Source organism: Xiphophorus maculatus, chromosome 15 (assembly GCF_002775205.1).
Source record: "Xiphophorus maculatus strain JP 163 A chromosome 15, X_maculatus-5.0-male, whole genome shotgun sequence".
Classification (NCBI taxonomy): domain Eukaryota; kingdom Metazoa; phylum Chordata; class Actinopteri; order Cyprinodontiformes; family Poeciliidae; genus Xiphophorus; species Xiphophorus maculatus.
The window spans coordinates 16420279-16442205 of record NC_036457.1 but is presented as its reverse complement, the minus strand read 5'-3'; the positions used below and the strand labels follow the sequence as shown (position 1 = coordinate 16442205).

Below are 21927 nucleotides of genomic sequence, written 5' to 3'. Positions count from 1 at the left end.
AAAGGATAGGCACTGGATACAAATGCATGCCACACTTTCTAGATTTGTGCTTTCCATTTTAAATGTAGTTTTGTGCGTACACACACACACACACACTGATGTGGCATCTTGGACAGGAAAGACAGAATCCATCCATTCAGAGATGAAAGTCAAACCCTTGAATATTTGATTCCTTTTGTCATTATAAGATCTAGTTTTTCAGGCTGACTGCAGTAGCGCACCCTTTTGCCATCTCCCTCAAAGAACGGGCTACTTTGTAAAATTAAGTCCCTGTCAGCCTTAATTCAGATGAAAGTGAATTGAAAGCTTTTAGCCGAGCTCTCAGAGGCCTCTCTGCTTCCTGGATGGAAGATTGAATGTTTTCTTCATTTTCTGGTGGTTTCAGATGACACGCGTCAGCGAAACAGGTCAGCGGCCCATTTGTGGCCATGTATCTAATGGCGGCAGGCATCCTAAAATAATGCATTACGTGTAGATGTGCGTGTGCACTTGTGTGTGGCATTGTTCCCCATTGCTAATATTAGAAGAAGAGTGACCTCTCAGCATCGACCCCCTTCTGTTTGTTCCCCCTTTTAATCTTTTTGGCCATCTCAGATCAGAGGGGAAGGGAATACAAATGTTCATATGCTCTGCCTTTGATATTCAGTATTGAAGTTATTCATATACAGGTATACTCCTATTTATATTTTCTTTATGTGAAGTGGAGCACTAATCCTATATACCAAAAGTTTACATTTGTACATCTCTTACTGTACTGATCATTTTTATCTAGATTAAACTGTCTATTTGTACAAATTGAATGCTTTTGTGCATTATTTTAGAAGGAAAAGTTTCCACCTGTGTGTGTGTGTGTGTGTGTGTGTGCGCGCGTTTGTTTGTAATACCTTGTGGGGACCATTTTCCTGACATATACTACGTTGTGGAGACCCACTGCTGCTTGTGGGGACTGAAGCCTGGTCCCCACAAGGGGAAACGCTATTTTTGGGTCAGGGGTCAGATTTAGGACTAAGGTGTGAGTTGAGTTTTGATTAGGATTAGGGTTAGGTATGTAATGGTTAGGATAAGGGTAAGGGTAAGGTTTAGGCTGTAGAAATTAATGGAAGTCAGTGGAAAGTCCCCACAAAGATAGCCACGCAAACATGTGTGTGTGTAAGGTTCTTGCCTTATAGAATATATTAGGGCTTCATCCTCTTGTCTGATTGTATAAGCCTTGCAGGTTGTGTAATATGAGGCTACATCAAATGAAACTCTTTGATCAATGAAGCCTCTAATATGAAAATGCAATTCTCCTTCTCAGGACCCATACCTCTTTGAGCCCAACTGTCAGATGAAGGTGGATGAATATGGCTTCTTTATCACATGGAAGAGTGAGGGAAAGGTACAATCTTCCTCTTATCTGTCTTTCAGCTATCATTTTGTAACGTCAGGAGACACTCCAGACTCCATCCTCAATCATAAAGCTTCTTATATTGTGTTTCGAGAAATAGTCTACCCTCCTCAAGCAGACCGCACTTTATTTCCTGAAAAAAATAAGTCAAAAGCATAGAAAAGCTGGCAAAGTGCAGAAAGTTACAGCCTTAACTAATACAATAAAGGTATGACTTATATTTGACAGAAACAAACAAAATCCACAGTAAAGCCTTACTTTTACTACAATTTCTTTCTTAATGTTACACAGTCCTATATGTTCACTGATAAATAAGCAATTTTCTTGGCCTACGACTCTACACTATTCTGGGTATTGTTTAAAAAAAAATCCAAATTTGACTAATTCTAATTTTAAAAGGTTTTTTTTGAGTTTAGAAAAAAAATCAATCTAAATTGCCAGTTGGATTCCTGTCAAAAATATTGTAATACCTGTAAAGTCTAGGCGTCACTGACATTGCCATTGGTACAGCAAGACGACGCTAAGCTTAGCTAAATACTTTTGTAGGTCTTGTTTTCTCTGACACAGTTTTAATTTAAATTTTAGGGAGTAACTTTTTGTTAGCTTACATGTGAAGCTAAAATATCAAAATGCAGTTATTTTATTTTATTCTTAACCGATGTCTGTGTCCCGCAGGAGGGCCAGGTTCTCGAGTGTTCTCTTATCAACAGTATCCGTGTCGGCGCCGTCCCAAAGGTGAGACTTTTTGGAAAGGCAATATTCTCACTTCTGCTTTCACTGAAACTTGCACTCTCATCCCGCAACACAGGCTTGTTTTCTCACTGCAACTCTCCTGTTTAAAACAACAAAGATTTTTAAGCGGCATAATTCATGTCTAAAATTAGCCAATGCTTCAGTGGCGTATTTCAGCATCGCCTAATAATCCCGACTGACTTCTCACTGATGACTTATACATAAACATTAAATATTTAACACCTCAATATTGATACAACCCTGGATGAGTTCGGCCACCGGCTGTATTTGAATCATGTTTTATTGTGTTTGTTTGACCCTAAGAGGAAAAACGAATAATGGTGCCTCTGTAATAATACGCTGCCTGAGAACCTTTGGGTTAAGGAGATCAACAGCTCACAGGTATAAGACGTTGTGTCTCTGTCGGGACGAAGAAAGGAAAAAACATCCTCGTCCTCTAATAAGGAGGTGATTCTGAAGAGACATTTTGACCAGGAGTCAGCTTGCTCCTTCACTGCATCTGGCAACCAATCAGCAAACCAGGCACACACAAATATAAACCCTTAGGGTCTCTCTGTATATTAAATATTGATTCATTCGCTGCACTATTGACGCCGACTCACTATAATGTAATATTTGACTCGATTCCAACTGTATGAATTATGGATGCTGTTATTAGATGCTTCTAAACTTAGGGGTAGGGTTCCCTGCTTTATATCAATATCTGTATACAAACTCATCAAGTAGTTGAAAGTCTGCAAAAGACTGCGTAGAGAAGTGCTGCAAACGTAACCGATCGGCTGCAGATGTTTTGATGTTAACCTGTGTATTTGGTCCACGGTCACTGTGCGTGTGTGTGGACACGTATACAGATGCTACAGCTCGATAGCAGCGCCTTGTGTTTGTTCAAATGCTGCACGGTGTTTTGTAAGTGGCAGGAAGGCGATAGCAGGGCTTCTCCACAAAGGACGGCACAGCTGTTCCACATAATCCAATGAGGAAGAGGAGATGGATGAGATAGCCAGCTGGGATTTTAAAGCTGCAACGCCTGTTGCTGTTAATTCAATCATACAACAAATACACATTAGTTTCTCCTGCGGTGACAAAGCTGATGTCTGATTAAAACCATGAGAGGGGGACAACTGATGCTGTGATTTTCTTCTCTCATTTTTTGAGAATGGATTTTACGCTCCACTGGAAGGAGAGTCATTCCCAGCCTGTTGGTGTACTTACACTCATCATTTGGCAGTTTAATTACATATTTTAGCTATTTAGTTTTAGAGTTATTGTAAACAGTAAGGTAAAATAGGTAGCCAATGTTTGAATTTAATGCAGTTTTTCGTCTAATCCACTCAGGTTGAAAATTATGCATAGAAATATAGGCATACACCCACACAATTTGGACAAATGCCTATTTGCTGGGTGCAGAAAAACCACATGCTGCCTTGTATAATTCTGGCTGGAGATTGTACTTTCCAGGAACTGCTGGAAATTGGATTGTTGAAACTTGGATGTAGCTGAGGGTTTCCAACAGGACAATGACTGAAATGCATCAAAACTGTTTTTTGGAACGCATAATTCAGACTAACATTAAGATTCTGAATTGGTCCAAACTTCAGTGTTGTTGAAAATAAATAGTTCATAAAATCCAGATTTGTACCAGGAAACAACCAGTTTATATTAACTCTACTAATTCTGCTAAAAGTCAGGGTTGGATGTCCAGCCAGAATTATGGCAGAAACCTGATGTTTGCTACAAAATGTATAGCTTTCAAAATAGACGTTAGTGGAGTGCATGTATATACTTGAGGTTGTGTGCATAACTTTTGGTATAGAGGAAAATATACATAAAATTCAACCTGGTGTAGCAACTTTTAATGTTTTGAAATGTGATGTTATCAACAACAACCCAATAAAATGACTGTTCAACATGCTTTACAGGAATTAAAAAGAAAAACAAACAAAATAACAAACCAAAGTAAAGAGCACACAATAGGCACATTAAATTACTTTTTAAGGATATCTTTTTGCCCCTTTTTGTAACTTCCTTAACTTTGCTTACCTTTGATGACGTGTACAGCACTCAGTTTGTTGATCTTTCCTTATTTTCCCAGGACCCAAAGATCCTGTCCTCATTCGAGGCCATAGGAAAGACAGAGGCCGACCTGGAGGGATGCATCATCTGCATCTGCAGTGGCACTGACCTGGTCAACCTGAGCTTCATGTTCATGGTGGCAGAGAGCCCCGACACAGCCAGGGTAAATGCATTCAGTTATTTTCAAAACCTTTGTATTACACAAACGGTGCCGATACAGGAGTGAACAAGAAACAATACGATCCTGTTTCAATTAGAAAATATAGTTGGCATCCCACCTGATCTGTATTGCATGGCACTTTGATTAATAATGCACAAAGCCAGAATTCTCTAAGGGTCACAAAGCATGTTGCTAAAAAAAAACAAAAAAACATCCTAAAGGCTTTTCAGCAGTTGGAGTGTAGCCAAAATTAATTCAGTAATCTACTGTATATAAAGGCCAAAGCAGCACCCACACAGAGTAACTATTTCATTAAGAATGAAAGGAAAGAGAATGCAGGATGATGTACATTCTCCCTCCTACACACGGCCTTGAGTCATTGTGATAAATAGACGCATTTGAGTGAATCGGTTTCTCTGTCGCTTCTCTTCTGTATCTTGTTGAGACAAGATACAGAAGAGCTTGCCTGGAGGAGCAACTTCCACCATGTTTTAGATTTTAGATGAGCTCCAACTGTCACCTACGTATTTTGTGATTTTCAATTGCTACACTCTTTTATTCTCTTTTTACTACTCCAATTGTGATTAATTATTTTTTAAACCAGCAAAGGCAATGTTCTTTTTACATTGTTGGACACTGTTCAATTTTGGTCTTTATGAAGAAGAGGTACCACTATATAATCTTTTTTAAAAGTCTGGCATGCCAAATCCAATTGGACTGGTTCTCATTTTTTATTCTCTGCACTGTAGCACAGAAAAGAGAGCAATGTGGGTTTCTTAACAGAGAAAGTGATTTTGAATCCACCAGAGAATTATGAAACATCGAAGTATAAGTTCTAAACATTCATCTGATTTTTACTCAACTCAGGATAAGTGTGTGACATGACATGCTGTTATTTTTCAGTATTCAACCTGTGAAAAGTAGCAAATAAAAAGAAAATTGTCTGATTTCATTTCAACTAATTAGTACATTTCTAAGATGTTGTGTAAATTGAGGGTTTTTTCTTGTATTGACACAATACAATTAGGACCTTTAGTGTCTTCTATTTGACCCCCCCTACAGACATTGCACTGTCTGTAGGGGGCAGCAGTGTGCTATGTGTAATTTTTAATAGTTACGCTTGGCTGTTTTCAGAAATGGATTGAGGGTTTGAGGTCGGTGATCCACAACTTTAAGGCCAACAACGTGTGTCCAATGACATGCCTCAAGAAACAGTGAGTGTATTTATGCTGTTTTTTCAGCCTCCAAATACTGGGAAACACTGCAAACCCTTTACACTGGAGTGTTTGTAGAGAAATTGATCCGCCTGCAAAGTCTATGGGCTTATACCCATGACCTCTTTTTGAACTTTTCTTTGATTGTTTTTGTTTTTGTGTGCCTTCAAATTTACTTATTTAGTTGGATGAGGATGTGTTTCTTGACCAATGTCAACGGGAAGATCCCTGTTAGAGGGTAAGAATAATTTTTATGCATTTCTGAACATGTTTCACAGTGCCTTGCTTAAGTATTTTTATTAAACTTTTAGCTATTTTTACCTTTTGTATCACTGCAGCCCTAATGTTCATTTTATTGGGAATTCATGTGGCAGACCAGTTCAATAGTGCAAAATTGTAAAGGTGAAGGAAAGTTGTTTCTGTATTTCAAACTGTTTTATATAAAAATGTAGATAATTGCCAATTATTTGTAGAATAGCTTAATCTAAACATTGTATATATTATAGAACATTTGTTCCCCAAAATATCTTTTAGGGGGTTTGAACTTTGCATAAGATATGAATATGCTTTGTAGCCCTGTTTGTACCTATAGGACTGTTGTCTTGCTGGAAGATAAACCTCTGCCACAGTTTTACATTGCTTGTGTCTGAGAACTGGTTCTTCGATTTGCTACTTATAACTTTATCCTTTCCTTTTTAGTATCACAAGAACCTTTGCATCAGGGAAGACAGAGAAAGGGATCTTTCAGGCTCTGAAGGATCTAGGTCTTCCCAGTGGAAAGGTAAAAGCGAGAGCCAGGTACTTCCATTTGATCACTTCTTATGCATTGAATCTTAAAGTGTGTGGTGTTTCTGTATATGGCTGCAGAATGACGAGATTGAACCCTCAGACTTCACCTTTGACATTTTCTACGCACTGACACAGAAGATCTGCCCTCGCACAGATATAGAGGAGCTCTTCAAGAAAATGTAAGCTGTCCTGTTTAAAACTCTCCTGCATGCTTGTTTGTGTAGCCGATATGTTCACCAGCTTTGAGCATAATCACTAGTGATGGGTCCGGCAACACCGATGCGTCGGCGCATGCGTCAAGCCCATAGACAAAACCCCGTGTCGGTGCGCGTATTGATTTTACCAAGTGACGTGACCGATACAGGAACTGTTTCGAAATGACACTGGCGCGCCAAACTGTGTTTATAAGGAAGCGAATCTGTAGACGGGATGCATTTGCCAAAAGAATTCTTGATCTTTTACGGTACAGCGTCAACTATGGAGCCTCAAGGCAAACGAAAGGTTTCGTAGTTTGAGACCATTTTGTTCTTACGTCAGAAAATAAGGTATTGGTTCTCACTTCGTAGTTGTTTCATCTGGTTCTTTTCAGTTTCTACTTGATCTATCTGAATCCAAATTCAGCTGAAATTGACTCTTAGTTTACTTTCATATTATGTTCTGCAGGTTAAGTGTTGCATATGTTTGACAGAATTGTCTTATTTAAATAAATCCACCTCTTCAATGCTGAGGCATTATAGGGCCAGGCATCAGAATGAAGTCCCAGATACACCTAGCATAAACTCAGGTATACAGCCATTCTATAAATTACTGTTGCTTTTCATAAATCATTTCACATAAATGTATTGTTTACTCCATTTTTTTCTACAGCAGCAGAAGTTGTCAAAAAAGCGTAACAAACAAAATTTCAAAAATGTTGGACAAACTTATTTTTTTGAATGAAAATTTGTGGAACCCCTCCCCCCCCAGTCCACAAGCATCCTCATTCCAAACATGTTCACTTAAATTTTCATCACTTGATACATGTTCACATTATTTATTGACTGTATCGAAGAATATCAAATATATTTTGAATTTAACTGAAGATATGACATAATACAATATATAGTATACAATAAAATACAATGACTAAAATCTTATTGTATAGACGAGGTCATCAAATCAGTCTGGCAACTATGTTGCCTGTAGGGATTTTTAATGTCCAGCAGGTGTCAGTATTCAGTGACACAGTATCAATACAGTTTTGCTATGGGTCGATACGCTTCATGACGCCTCATTTACCCAGCACTAATAATCAGGAATAGAATGGATCAACAGAAAAATAAAAAAATAACACTTTGTTGTTTCAATAATCTACTCTAAAGTAAAAGGGAGAACTGTTAGGTGACATTGGGTATGATTTGGATAAATGTTTCTGCTCCTGCTACACTAACTACGCCTGGACAGCCTAACCTGCTTTCAGTTCAGCACTGAATTAGGATCAACCTACTGGCAACATTCAAACATAAAGAGATATGTTTAACAAATTTGGACTAAAAGTGTAACACAAAACACTTTCTAATTTTAACTGACTGTGTGGATGAGTGTGTGGATGTCCGTTTTAAGAGTTATAACAATATTTTTTCTTTTCCAATAATTCCTTTGCAGCAATGGGAACAAAACAGATTATTTAACTGTAGACCAGTTAGTCAGCTTTCTGAATGAAGTAAGCTCTTTATCATTCATTAACTTCTTTGTGTATTTGGCTTCAGCCAGCCCCTCTCTGCTGCCCTCCCACCCCGCCTCCTCTTCCCTTCCTGCTGTGGATAGAAGTTGCCCTCCATCGGCCATCTTTAAAACCCAATTAAACAACATTCAGCTTGCCTGGAGGGGCAACTTCCACCAGCTACCAAACTCTGCATGCCCCCTCTCGTCCCGTTCCTCCAGCTCTCCCTTAGCGAGGTTTGCCTCCCATTGTCTGATTGGTGTTGTCATGACAACAGGAGGAGAGGTTTCCATCCTGTTGCGTCCGGCTTGGTTCGTCTCGCTTCCTGCTGTGTGTCTGTGTTTTGCGGCCGTCCTCCTGTGTGTGGCTGAATACCTGCTTGTTGCATCTGCTGTCCAGTCATGTCTGTGCTGCTCCATGCTCTGGACTCAGCTGGATTCATTCCCACTTTGCCTACAAGAATGTGCTCTGTCACTGTAACGTCTTGTTAGAGCTGCTTTCAACCCTTCCAGCACATATGACTGCCTTGTTATGAATCATTTTTAACTCTGCACTTATTTTTGTAGCGATTGGTTTTGCCCTACGATCTAAATGCCATCCTGTTGAAGACATGCTAGTGTTAGAAATATCTGAAATTAAAGTCAGACGTTCTCCAAGCATTTGCACAAAATTAATCCTTGATATGAATTGAGTTTTAAATTCTACTGAAAGTGTTGACATGCATGGTAGTTTCAAGTTTTTTAAGAAGCGTTTATGTTGGGAGGAACTGGATGTAACGTACATGTGATGTACACCTGTGCTCGTGTCTTGCTCTGTAGAACCAACGTGACCCGAGGTTAAATGAGATTCTGTTTCCATTTTACGACCCCAAAAGAGCCATGCAGATCATTGAGAAATATGAAAGGGACGAAGAGCTGAAGAAAAAAGGTAAAAGCAATATATGAATGAAATCTGGAGACAGACTTTTCTTTGCCTCTGCTGCCATCTGCCTGTGTAATCTTGAATCTACAGAAACAGGTATTTATTGAATTTAAACCTGGCTAATTTACTACAATCACAAAGTCATCTTCATCTTGTCTTCCTCCTCCTAGGCCGCATGTCGAGTGACGGGTTCTGTCGCTACCTAATGTCAGATGAAAATGCTCCGGTGTTCCTGGACAGACTAGAACTGTACCAAGACATGGATCAGCCTTTGGCTCATTATTTTATCAGCTCCTCCCACAATACATACCTGACAGGAAGACAGTTTGGAGGGAAGTCATCAGTGGAGATGTACCGCCAGGTCCTGCTGTCTGGATGCAGGTATTACACAGAGACACAGTCTAAGCATAATGAATAGGCATGTTTATTTGCCTATAAAATATAAGAATAAGCATTTTCTGATTCAGAGTCTGAATTTGATGCATTAAAATCAATGCCATGTATTGATTTTACATTAGCTTTGAAAAAAATGAAGAGCCCACTCCACTGCACTGAACCCCACTGAAAACCTCCTGGTTATTCCACCAAATATTGATTTCTGAACTCTTCCTGAGTTAAAACATTAGTATCGTTTCTAAATTAATATGAACTTGCTTTCTTTGCATTCTTTGAGGTCTGAAAGCTCTGCATCTCTTTTGTTATTTTCACCATTTCTCATTTTCTGCAAATAAATACTACATTTTGGCTTGGAATTTCAGACACTTCAGTAATTCATGGAATAAAAGTAAATTCAGAGTTACTGATCATTTTTAGTGGTCTCTTAATTTTTTCCAGAGCTGAACTGTAGTTTGCTGAAGTGCTATGCTATTGCTAGTATGTTTACTCTGTTTTCAGTATGACTTGATAGTTTATTTTATACAGCTCCTGTCAGTCATTCATAAACACATCTTGTAGAAAAAGTTATTGTTCTTCATAAACTGCATTGATATAAAATGAGCTAAAATCTGGTTATGCATGTACATAATGTCCTGTTTGTAATTTGTAATGGGTCCATTGTGCAATCTGAGTACTTCAGGAATATTTCTATTTGCTTACTAATCAGATGTGTGGAGCTAGACTGCTGGGATGGCAAAGGGGAGGACCAGGAACCCATCATTACTCATGGCAAGGCCATGTGCACAGACATCCTGTTCAAGGTAAATCCCCACAGCAGTGGAGAACCTGCTAATATATTCAAGAGTCAGTTCTGTTCATAGATGGGTCCCTCTGCTTTTTGGAAAAAACAGAAGCTGTGACAACCTGCTTTACCAAATCCTGACATTTTAAGCTAAGAATTTACTGAATAGGTTTGTGCACTTGTGTTCTGCCCATTAATTGGGGCCTGCCACAGCAATGCGTAGGAGAGATGTTCTCCTCCTATTTCGAGTAATCATAGCGACGCAATTAGCGAAAAACGAGCCAAATTCAAATCAAAACAAATTCTAACCGACACCGTTTTGTGTCAGATTCAACAGAGATAACAGAGATAGAATTTTGTCTCCCCCTCTGTGTCTCACTCACACACGACAGTTTTCAGAGGATTAATTACCATAGCAACTGAACACTGAAGAGATGTAGAGAACTACAGAGATGGCGGAACACTGAGTTCCTACAGAGAAGGCAGAGCCACTTTGGCGGAACGCTTACTACAGACAAATATATATGTTTTATATTTTACCACCAATGCAACAAAAATATGTATATTTTCACTTTTCTGCAAAATTCACCAACTGGCACAATTCTTGTTAAGTATATGTAGTGTAAGATAATTAGTATTTCAGAAGAGCAGAATAAATCCTATGTTTTTTGAGCAATAGTATTTGTTGTTAAGCTGTAGCTAAGAGATTAGCTTTTTTTCTGGTAATGAACTGCCACAAAGTATAAATCAGATCTTTGCTTTTGTGTTGAATGTCAGTTCTATAACACATTCACCATCAACGATAAAAAAAAAAATATATTTACTTTTCTGAAAATTTTACCAACAGCACAATTCTTGTTAAGTAGCATAAAATAAGTAGTATTTCAAACAAGCAGAAGTAATATTGTTTTTTGAACCATAACAATATTTCTTGTTAATCTGTTGCTAACAGATGAGCGTGTTTTCTGGTAACCAAGTGCCACAAAGTAAACATCTGAATTTTACTTTTGCAAAATTTACCAACTGTAAATTTCTTGTCTACGCAGATAAAGACTATTTCAAAAGAGCTTATGTTTTATAAAAAATAATTACTTTAGTGTTTAGAGATTAGCGTTTTTTCCTGGTAATGAACTGCCATGACGTATAAATCAGATTTTTACCTTTTTGTTGAATATCTGCTCTATAATATATTTATTACCAATGACAAAAATAAATCCCTTTTCTGAAAAATTCACCAACTTCACAATTCTTGATAAGTTAGTATACGATAAGTGGTATTTCAAAAGAGCAGAAGAAATGTTATGTTTTTTTAACAATAGCAGTATTCTTTTGTTAATCTGTTGCTGAGAGATGAGCTCGTTTTCTGGTAACCAAGTGCCATGAAGTAAATATCTGATTTTTACTTTTGCAAAATTTAATAACTGTTAATTTCTTGTGTCTAAGCAGATAAGCAGTATTTTAAAAGAGCTTATGTTTTATAAACATTAATTAATTTGGTTTTAAGAGATGAATTGTTTTTCTAGTAACGAACTGCCACAAAGTATAAATCAAATTTTTACTTTTGTGTTGAACGTCTGTTTTATAATATATTTACCACCAATGGCAAAAAAATAAATAAGTTCACTTTTTTGAAAATTTCACAGTTGTTAATTAGTATAAGTTAAATAGTATTTCAAAAGAGCAGAAGAAATCTTATGTTTTTTGAACAATAACAATATTTGTTGTTAATCTGTTGCTAAGAGATGAGAAAGTTTATGGTAACCAAGTGCCACGGAGTAAATGTCTGATTTTTACTTTTGCAAAAGTAAAAATCAGAAGGCAGTGCACTAACATTAGCGCAAACATTTTCCTAGCCTTTTCCCTAAAAAAAAGCTTTTTAGCTATTTTTAAAATTTATGATCCATGTTTAGCACACTGAATGGAGGAAGTCATTGTAAGACAACATGCTAGTGATGCCCTACGTGCCACTGGCAGCATTTATGCTAACATTAACATTTTGGCTAATTTTAGCTTCTACATTAATTTTAACATATTGAATGGTGTAAGTCCATGTTTTTTCAACATACTTGTGACTCTCCACATGCTATTGAGTACATTGTAGCTTACTTTAGCATTTATGCTGATTTTTAGCATCAGTAAGCTGGATTCCAACCGACGGGCACACTTTGGCAGGCCCTGTTTAAATTTCTTCAGAAGGTTTTTTGTTTACTATATCCTCCAGATGATTTAGTATAACATAGAGATCCACTTTTGTCACATGCATAACCAGTTGAACCCAGATAACTACTTCTACTTCTGTAAAACTACGAATAACCTTTTTACTGACTGACATCATATCGGATTAAACTTTTCCTGCTTTAAGTTAGGATTACCAAACATATTTTGTTTGATAAATAAATATCCGTTTTCTTCACAAATATCTGGTTTTGGCCATCATAAAAGGATGTATCAAACCAGCCAAGCTCACAAAGACTTTCAAATGATGTGCACAAAGAAGAGCAGAGGATTCAGAAGAGAAATAAGTGCCGTTTTCTGTCTTATTATAACTGTCTGCCACCTTGTGCTCATACTGTGAAACTGCATATCCTAACTCCTTTATGTCTCTTTTCATCCCCACAGGATGTGATCCAAGCAATCAAGGAGACGGCATTTGTCACATCTGATTATCCTGTTATTTTATCCTTTGAAAATCATTGCAGGTACATTTTCCATTAATGTTTTTAACATATCTACTGTAATAACATGTCAGTTTATTCACTGTATTTTATTTTTTGTTTATTTCCAGTAAAATACAGCAGTATAAGATGGCCAAGTACTGTGAGGAGCTCTTTGGCGACCTTCTTCTCAGGCAGCCTCTGGAGAACTACCCAGTAAAGTTTTCCTCTTTCTCTCACTGAAATTTCTTCCCACTATATAAAACAAGCAGCCATAGAATTGGGATTGTGTCATGTCTCTCTCTGCCTGTCTTCAGATGGATCCTGGGCATCCTTTACCTTCACCAAATGACCTGAAGAGAAAAATCCTAATAAAGAATAAGCGGTTAAAACCTGAAGTGGAGCAGAGTATGTATAAAGCACAGACGCATGACTTCATCCTCAAGTGATGTTAAGTTTGGAAACTATAAACATTGTGAATGTTTGACACAGGGCAACTTGAAGCTTTAAAGAAGCACATGGAGGCCGGTGAGACCAACACTCCTGCTATCATTATGGGAGAAGAGAATGAAGACGATGCAGAGAACGGTTAGCTGAATACAACTTTAACTGTTTTTGTGTAAACTGTTCAATTGGACAGGCATAGTCAATATATTAGATATAACCGATTATCTTGGCCATAAATGTTATATTCAGCTTCTAATGATGTAGTTGAGTAGCTGTTTCAGTCACATAATGATACAACTGCAATAATTCTTTTGTGCAATGTACCAATACCACATGCAGCAAGACTGCCCCACAGCATCCTGCTTCCCCTTCCATGCTTGTTACAGTATTCTAAGGTTTATAGCCTCACCATTGCTCTTAAAAAATATTTGCCTTGTCTGAGTATAAAATGCTTCTCCAGAATGTATTTAAGTCAGTTTAGCTTGTATGTCTTGGTTTTTTACATTTTTATTTTTTTGAGTTATACAACAATTTGTAGCACTGAAATTTAATTAATACATTTATAGCCATGTTAATTGTATGTTCCCTTCTGACCAGCACTGTTCTCTGAGAAAAATGTCTGATTCTGTGTAAAAGATAAACTCCATATAGCTAATTTGTTTCTTAAAAGAAAAGTGGCTGACATACATTTGAGTAACTGTAAGATTTTTTTTAATACTACTGTATGTTTCTTGGTATAGGGGAAAAAGAAGCTGAAGATAAAGATTTGAATTCAGAGGCTCCCAGCATTCTGTCAGAAGTCACCAGTGACAAAGAGACGAACAGCGTTTCCCAGAGTAACGCCATCAGCTCTGGAAAAGAGGAAGAGCGCAGCAACAGCATCAAAAAGGTCAGTCTGTAGTCTGAGGATCAGACTTGGGCAAAAAGCTGTTTGTAGTTTGCACTTTTCAGAGAATGCAATTACAAACTTTCAGATCATTTTGTGTACAGTGAGACCAAAATTAAATTGTACAAAAGCAGAAACAATTAGCTTAAACATTTACGATGTTACTCTTCTTAGGAATTTTTAACATACCTGCAACTATCGTGCAACATGCTTGTCTCAAGATTTGTGTGCTTTTGACTGATTTAGAAAATGATGCATATTAAGTTGATAGCATTAAACAATATTTAGATAAACTATTTTTTTCTTCCTCACCTGAATGTTGACAAATTTATGTTGTAGAATCAACATTTTTTAATACTGATTTTGTTTTCTGTCAGTTTTTGATTGATTTGAAAAACATTTTTCTCAATTTGATTATTTTCCAATGTTTCACAGTAAGCTTTTGCATTTATCAAACACTACAAAATCTAATTCAAACTAAGGACCTACTGCTTTGGAATAAAGTTGTCTAAAAATTGGAAGAAAAAAAGTGTTAAATATATTGACTTAATTTAAACACCAACTGAATTACTTTGTGTATACAATTCAAGACAAATCGCTTAATTTCTGATTCATGTTTGTCAAAATGGAAAGAACAAATGATACACAGATTATACAGCTTTATGCTGTTTTCTCTAGTTTAATTTCTCAAATTTTTATTTTGAAAGCAGGAGTTCACATTTCAGTGCAGAATAGTAGCCAACAGTGGGAAGGAAATCACATTTATGTTAAATTATTCATGAGGTACAAAAACAAATATCCATCGACTGCATCTTGAAAATATCATTAAAACGCATCATGTGTTTCCTGCCTCGGACATCCTCAGTTTTAGTTCAGGCAAACATTACATGAAGTTGCAGCAAATGATGTTGATAAATATTTCTAATGAAGTCAGATTAGCCATATTTGTAAAAATCACAGGGCTCCTCATGATTGGACCTTTTTTCCCCCCAGGTACCTGATGACGAGGTCACAGAGATTTCTGAAGCAACAGACGTCACAGATATCTCTGAGGCATCTGATCAAGATAACAAGAAGGCAAGAGCCCGCCGATGTTTCTCCTTACTCTGTAGAAATCTTTGGAAGATATTTATGTACACCATAAGTAATTTGTAACTATTCCTCTGTTCTGTGCAGGGCGGAGACGTGGCAGAGGACTCTGAGGAGGCTCTAATAGCGCAATATAAATATGAGTCAGCCACCACAAATATCCACCCGTATCTCTCAGCCATGGTCAACTATGCACAGCCGGTGAAGTTCCAGGGTTTTGATGTTGCAGAAGGTGAGGATCATTACAGTTTTTCCCTCTTCTACAGGTTAGTTTTCTGTACACTGATGTGGAGAGCAGATAAACAGCCTCAAAGTCCAAGGCAAAGAGCCTGATTTGACTATTTCTGGTCCGATTTTGTGTGTTTCAGAGAGGAATATCCACCACAACATGTCATCCTTTAATGAGTCAGTGGGCCTGGGCTATCTGAAGACCAACGCCATCGAGTTTGTCAAGTATCCTTTGAGCCACTGAGATTACTGCTCCTGTAGATTTGAAAAACGTAATTTACATACCTTATGATATCATGATCAGCACTACTAAGAACACCTTTATTCTTTAAACTAAGTAAAGATCTCATAAATCACTAGTTCCTGATGCACTACAGCTGCATATCTTTCTGTGTTTTCTGTTCAAACAGAACATGCAGCGTCTCATTCTTTATGTCTTGCTAAGTTAAGTTGGTTTGTTTGACCATCTTGTGCATTTTCCATCGCTGTTACAGACATTCACACATTTTTAATTACACCCCCCACACACACTTACATGTGCAGAAACACACATGCTCTCCTTCCTTTTTTTTAATCCCTTTTGAAATTTTCCTGAGCATCAGTGCAGCTACAACAAGCGTCAGATGAGCCGTATCTACCCCAAAGGAGGCAGGGTGGACTCCAGTAATTACATGCCTCAGATCTTCTGGAACGCAGGCTGCCAGATGGTCTCCCTCAACTTCCAGACCCCAGGTACCACAGCATGCAACATGGGACTTCTGACCTCTCCCTCTCTTGCACACACGTGTGTATTTAATGTGTTCCCGAAATATAGAAAAGCACCTCTGATCTTATGGTATCTTATGCACATGATGTGGTTGAAGGAGGATATGCTAATTAGCTGCTAAAGATGATAGAAAGGAATAAGAGGGTGATATGCACTCAGTTTGAATTAAATCTGTTTGATAATACTTTTTGTTCAGACTTCACATGTAAACTAATGTTTTATGCTGCATGTTATTTTGTCATATGTACTGTCAACGTTATCACTTTCACATAAATCACATTACTTGATTTTCAGTGCCTTGACTTTTCATTTTGCTGCATTACAACCACAAACTTAGACAATACAGTGAATAACTGAAATGGAAGAAAAACAACAAGATTTCTGATCCTTATTTATCAAAAAATAAGTTAAAAGGTGCAGAATATGTATATAAGCCCACTATACTTTAATACCCCTGAATAAAATCTATTGTAGCTAATATTACTCTGTTTTTTATGAAAGAGTGGGAAAAGGTAAATTGTCTGAAGAAAACCTTAAGAAGTTCTGTTTCACTCCTAGTGGTGGCAGTATCATGCTGTGGGGAAGCTTTTCTATACAAGCAACAGAGGACCTGGTCAGTTAATAAACAGAACTAACACATAAAAAAAGTGGCATTTAGATGATGCATGTCTCTTGATGTGCAAAGCTTCACTGTAATTGCAGTAAAATGTGTTCCTTCAAAATAGTCACTCAGGGAGGGTGAATACAAACAGATGCTGTAGAGTCCATGGTTAAAAATGAAAACCCAAATATAATTTTACTTCCACTTCACAATTACATGTTAATTTGTTTCAGTCTCCTACAAAAAATCCTGCTGAAAATTCTTGAAGTTTGTACTTGCTACATGAGAAAATGTGGAAAAGTTCAAGAGGAGCATTTGACTTTGCATCATACTATCAAGTTTTTCATTTTCTTGTTACATGAATCAATATGCAGGTTTCAGGTTTACATTCCTAACTAGGAAGAACTATAGGGCAAGCAGTGTTTTGTTTGAGTCTCTTGTGCAAATATTTACACAACCAACCTGCTGACACTTTATATATTAGCCTTGTCTCCACAGTCGCTCCTGTTTGTTTTTCAGCTTTTGACTGTGCAAGTCTCTTATGAAACTAACATTTTTAAATTGTGCGCAAACACATATATAATGTGAGTTACGCCTATTGAACAGCAGCTGCTGCTCTGTAACTCAAAGCAAAAACGACTTGACCATATGGGCCGCTGTATGCAGGGCATGTGCAAGAGCTGGAGGCCTTTTACACAGGAGGCGGAGCTCTTGGAAGTAGATTATTTAAGAGCAAAGATGTTAAAGAAATAAATGTCTGCTTTTCAGCCAAAAACCTAAAACATTTGCCAGTACTCTAATTTATTGTTTGCATGTTGGGTTTTTACCTTCAGAATTTTAGATTTGTTGTGGTTCTAATGTAAGAGCTTGCTATTAAAATCTATTCTTTCTCCTCTATGCTCTTTCAGATCTGGCCATGCAGCTGAACCAAGGAAAGTTTGAGTACAACGGCTGTTGTGGGTGAGAGCAGCCCCCTCCCCCCTCCACCTCCCCCTCTCTAAGGCTCATCAATTACAACTTGTCACATCTCATTACTTATTGCCAGTAGCTACTACTTGCCCCTGAGAGCCAATAAGTGCTTTGGAAAAGGATGCTCCCTTTCACTTGTCTCTGAATTCATTTACATCTTCCTCCTCCCATTGCTGTCTCCATTCCTCGGCTAATACTGTCCCTGAGGGCAGGGATTGTGCTGCTAATACTAGAAATGTCATCTGTGAGGAGAGCAGGGCATTTACAGACAACTATCATTATTAATATTTTCTAATGTGGAGTGTCTAATGATTTTTTCTCTCTGATATTGGTAGAAATGTGTGATTTTCAAAATATTAGTATTCAGTGAGTTTACCCATAGGTGATTTTGTTGTTGCTGTGCTCAGGTACCTTCTGAAGCCAGACTTCATGCGTCGGTCAGACAGGACGTTTGACCCTTTCTCTGAGACGCCGGTGGATGGCGTCATTGCAGCAACCTGCAGCGTCCAGGTTAGCCCATCAGAATACTGGCGGCTGTTATTACAACGGGAACAGCAGCATGTTTATTATTTTTATCCTCACTAACATTTCTTTGTAAAAAGCTGCATTAAGTTGTGTTTTCCTGCTAAATTTCAGGTGTTTTCAGGACAGTTTCTGTCTGACAAAAAAATTGGCACATACGTTGAAGTAGATATGTACGGCTTGCCCACGGATACAATTCGGAAAGAGTTCCGCACACGCATGGTGATGAACAATGGACTCAATCCAGCCTACAATGAAGAGCCCTTTGTTTTCAGAAAGGTATGAAGCAAGACATGAGAGGGAAGCAATAATAGATACTGTCATTCTAGAATTAGTCTGCATTGTTCTTGCAAAGTCTTGCAAAAGTATTAACTTTTTCTGTCCATTTTTAAAATATAAATCAAAAGGTTTACTATCAATTTACTCCTGATCCACTATTTTAGATCAGCCCACTACATCCATGAATTCAGTTTTTGCAAACTCTTCATCTCCCACTAGTACATAAATTCCAGCACCTTACGCATGCAGACTTGTCCAGTTGTGATCTTTTCTCGCTGCTAAATATATCACAACCATCTATTAGTGGTATTATTACAAATTGAAAGGAGGGGAAGAATGAAGAAAGGATTGGCTTACATATGAATGCAACATTTACGCAATGAGAGAGCGCATAAATACAAATGGTTCATATCCAGACCTTGAAAATCCTCCAATTCACAGTATTATATTAGCAATCTTCAATGAATTTTTAGGGGATTTTGTGATAAACCAACACAAAATGGTTCATAATTTTGTAATAGAAGGGATCAGCGCAGGGGTTTTCAAAGTTTTTTTGCAAATAAGCTTCCTAAAAGCTTGAGCTGATCCTGATCTGGGTTGTCCTCCTGTTGGACGGTAAACCAACCCCATTAGCAAACCTTTTGCAGGCTTCAGTAGTCTTTATTTCTAGTATCCTAAAACAACGCTGTGGGGCAAAATGTGAGGTGTACATTAGTTTGTGTCTGAGCAAAGATGGAAATGAGGATAAAATAAATGACATAGAAAAATAGAAAGAAAACAATAATTACAGATAAAGAAGAGAAACAAGAAACTGAAAGAGTTGAGACAGAAAGCCATGGAGTAATGTGTAGATAATAGTGCTGCTCTCAGCAGAATAGGAAGTCTCTCAGCCATGACTGTGACTCCAGCTTTCTAACACACACCATCCATCAAACCCTGCCGCAGTGCTGCTTTACTCTCTCCTTCGCACGCCCACACACACTTACACACTGCTATCAAAGCAGGGCCATCACACCAGGAGCTGCTGCCGGGTCTCTCCTTTCCCGTCCACGCTTACAAATGCCTGCAGATGCTGCTGTACATTCAGTGCTTACATACTGCTGTCAAGATGACTGAGCAAACAGTACACATCAGCAGTACTCATACTGTGTCAATGGAAATGCAAGCATACACACACGACGCCTCCAACCCTTGATCTCCAGCTTCATCTCCTTTGTATCCATTTATCCTCCCTTTTATGAGCAGTTATCTCCCAACACAGGACCAGTTAACACATTTATTCCCTAGTTGTTGTTTTTTTCTAAAGACACACTGATCACAACACATGGCCTCATCGGTAGCGCACTGCTCTCCATCTCTTCATGTAATGTCCCCAGTTTCATCCTTGACTCACTACTTTAACTTAAGTTTGGCTGCTTGATTTTATTCACTATTTGCTCTCTGTGTTTCTCGCCCCATTCTTTAAATAAACATTTTCCTCCCTCCTAACATCCCAACCTCTAGGTAATCTTACCAGATCTGGCGGTGCTGCGCATCGCAGTGTACGACGACAACAACAAGCTGATTGGCCAACGCATCCTGCCTCTGGACGGCCTGCAGGCTGGCTACCGTCACATCTCCCTGAGGAACGAAGGCAACAACCCTCTGTCGTTGCCGACAGTCTTCTGCCAAATCATCCTCAAGACCTACGTGCCCGACGGCTTCGGAGGTGAGGGCAGCAGGATTACACACACACTACATTCATTCATTTGAAGTGTTTTATTTTTGAACAGAGAACTACAGGTGGCTCTCATTCTAACTTGCAATATTTAACTCCCCTCAGATTATTCATAGCTGATAATAAAAAGGCGTCTGTAGCCTACAGGGACAGCAGGGGAGAAATGGAAAGTTTAGCAAGTCTCTTCTCATCCTGTGCCCCGGGCGGGTTAGCTTTAACATTTGCAGTAATGGCACGGCACAAATGATGACGACAGTAAATCTGCAGACTGCTTCATACGGGCACAAGCATACAAATGAGTTGGACAATTGGAGTTGCCATTAAATAAAGCCAAGAGGCTTTGAGTGTGGAGCCATTACTGAGACTATTAGCTTCTCTCCCTGTCCACTACAGCACTGCTCAAAATTTAATCCTCTTCACTTGATATTATTGTTTCCCCCCCCCCTGTTTATTCACTTGTTTTATCTGAAGGATAGTGAACTTTTACAGCTGCATTTTTTCAATATTTTTGCATGCAGCTATTGTGGATGCTCTATCAGATCCAAAGAAGTTTTTGACCATAGCGGAGAAGAGAGCTGACCAGATGAAGGCCCTGGGGATCGACACGGTACACATAACAAATGGAAATAGTAACTGCCTTTTCACAATAAAAACACCTTCCTATTTTAACTTTATCCTTCTTCTAATAGAATGACATAGCAGATGTTCCCAATGGAAGCTCAAAGAATGACAAGAAGGGAAAGGGAAAAGGAGACGCAGGGAAAGCCAGTGTGACACAACAAGCCAGCTCAGATATGGCCCAGACCTCCAATTCTATCCAAAACAACACAAACGAGAACAAGAAGGGTAAACATTGAATTCTTATTGACTTTTTGAACATATGCACCATGTTTTTATTCTAAACACTGAGTTTTTTTTGCTGCTGTTTTAGATACTGCGCTTGTGCCTAACGTGAGCATTGATGACTTAAAGCAAATGAAGGTTTGTATTGTTTTAGTCAACATCTGCTTCACTTTTGAAAGATTTGTGACTAATGTGGATTTCAGGATTTAAGATAAATTTTTATTAAATGCCTAATTAAAGTAAAAATACCTTGCAAAAGGACTTTTTCTCCTTAACCTTTTCCACATTACCTCAAACCTCAAAGTGTTTTGTTAGACTATTGATTCATGACCCAATCCCACCTTAAGCGTCTCCATAAATTCTCTGCTGTGTTGCTGTTTGTTCTCAATAAACCTTAGATGCCTTCACAGAACCATCTGCATTTATGCTGAGATATAGTTACACACATCTGATTTTTTGAAGGCAATTACTGGCATCGGATTTTATGAAGGGGTGTTAGAATAAAAGGGGGTAAATACATATTTATGTCTCACATTTTCGATCTTTTAGTACAACAAACAATTTGAGAACCAGCAATTATGCCCTACTTTGTGTTGGGATTTTTTCTCCACAGCTGAACTAACCTGAACATTTAGTCTACCTAGGTCGAGTGTCCATCGTTTGGTATGAAACCCGGGTTATTATGTAGGAGTACAGAATGTGATTTAAACAATTGGAATCAAATCATAATTTTATCTTAGTGTTTTATAG

General features: G+C 38.1%; 1 protein-coding gene across 4 annotated transcripts in view; it reads left to right on the top strand.

Moving 5' to 3' along the window:
• Positions 1-21927, top strand: part of plcb4 (phospholipase C beta 4) — a 66210-nt gene that overhangs the window by 39280 nt on the left and 5003 nt on the right. For all 4 annotated transcript variants that reach the window (XM_023348337.1, XM_023348334.1, XM_023348335.1 and 1 more), the window contains 27 exons: positions 1298-1378; positions 2063-2122; positions 4233-4376; positions 5508-5587; positions 5772-5825; positions 6287-6368; positions 6455-6555; positions 8021-8078; positions 8897-9005; positions 9170-9380; positions 10102-10195; positions 12796-12875; positions 12962-13046; positions 13148-13238; positions 13323-13418; positions 14018-14166; positions 15157-15240; positions 15340-15484; positions 15621-15705; positions 16088-16212; positions 17756-17807; positions 18224-18326; positions 18453-18617; positions 20121-20325; positions 20853-20941; positions 21024-21180; positions 21266-21315. In XM_023348337.1, the coding sequence (XP_023204105.1) occupies positions 1298-1378; positions 2063-2122; positions 4233-4376; positions 5508-5587; positions 5772-5825; positions 6287-6368; positions 6455-6555; positions 8021-8078; positions 8897-9005; positions 9170-9380; positions 10102-10195; positions 12796-12875; positions 12962-13046; positions 13148-13238; positions 13323-13418; positions 14018-14166; positions 15157-15240; positions 15340-15484; positions 15621-15705; positions 16088-16212; positions 17756-17807; positions 18224-18326; positions 18453-18617; positions 20121-20325; positions 20853-20941; positions 21024-21180; positions 21266-21315 (2835 nt within the window). The remainder of the gene's footprint in view (positions 1-1297; positions 1379-2062; positions 2123-4232; positions 4377-5507; positions 5588-5771; positions 5826-6286; positions 6369-6454; positions 6556-8020; positions 8079-8896; positions 9006-9169; positions 9381-10101; positions 10196-12795; positions 12876-12961; positions 13047-13147; positions 13239-13322; positions 13419-14017; positions 14167-15156; positions 15241-15339; positions 15485-15620; positions 15706-16087; positions 16213-17755; positions 17808-18223; positions 18327-18452; positions 18618-20120; positions 20326-20852; positions 20942-21023; positions 21181-21265; positions 21316-21927) is intronic.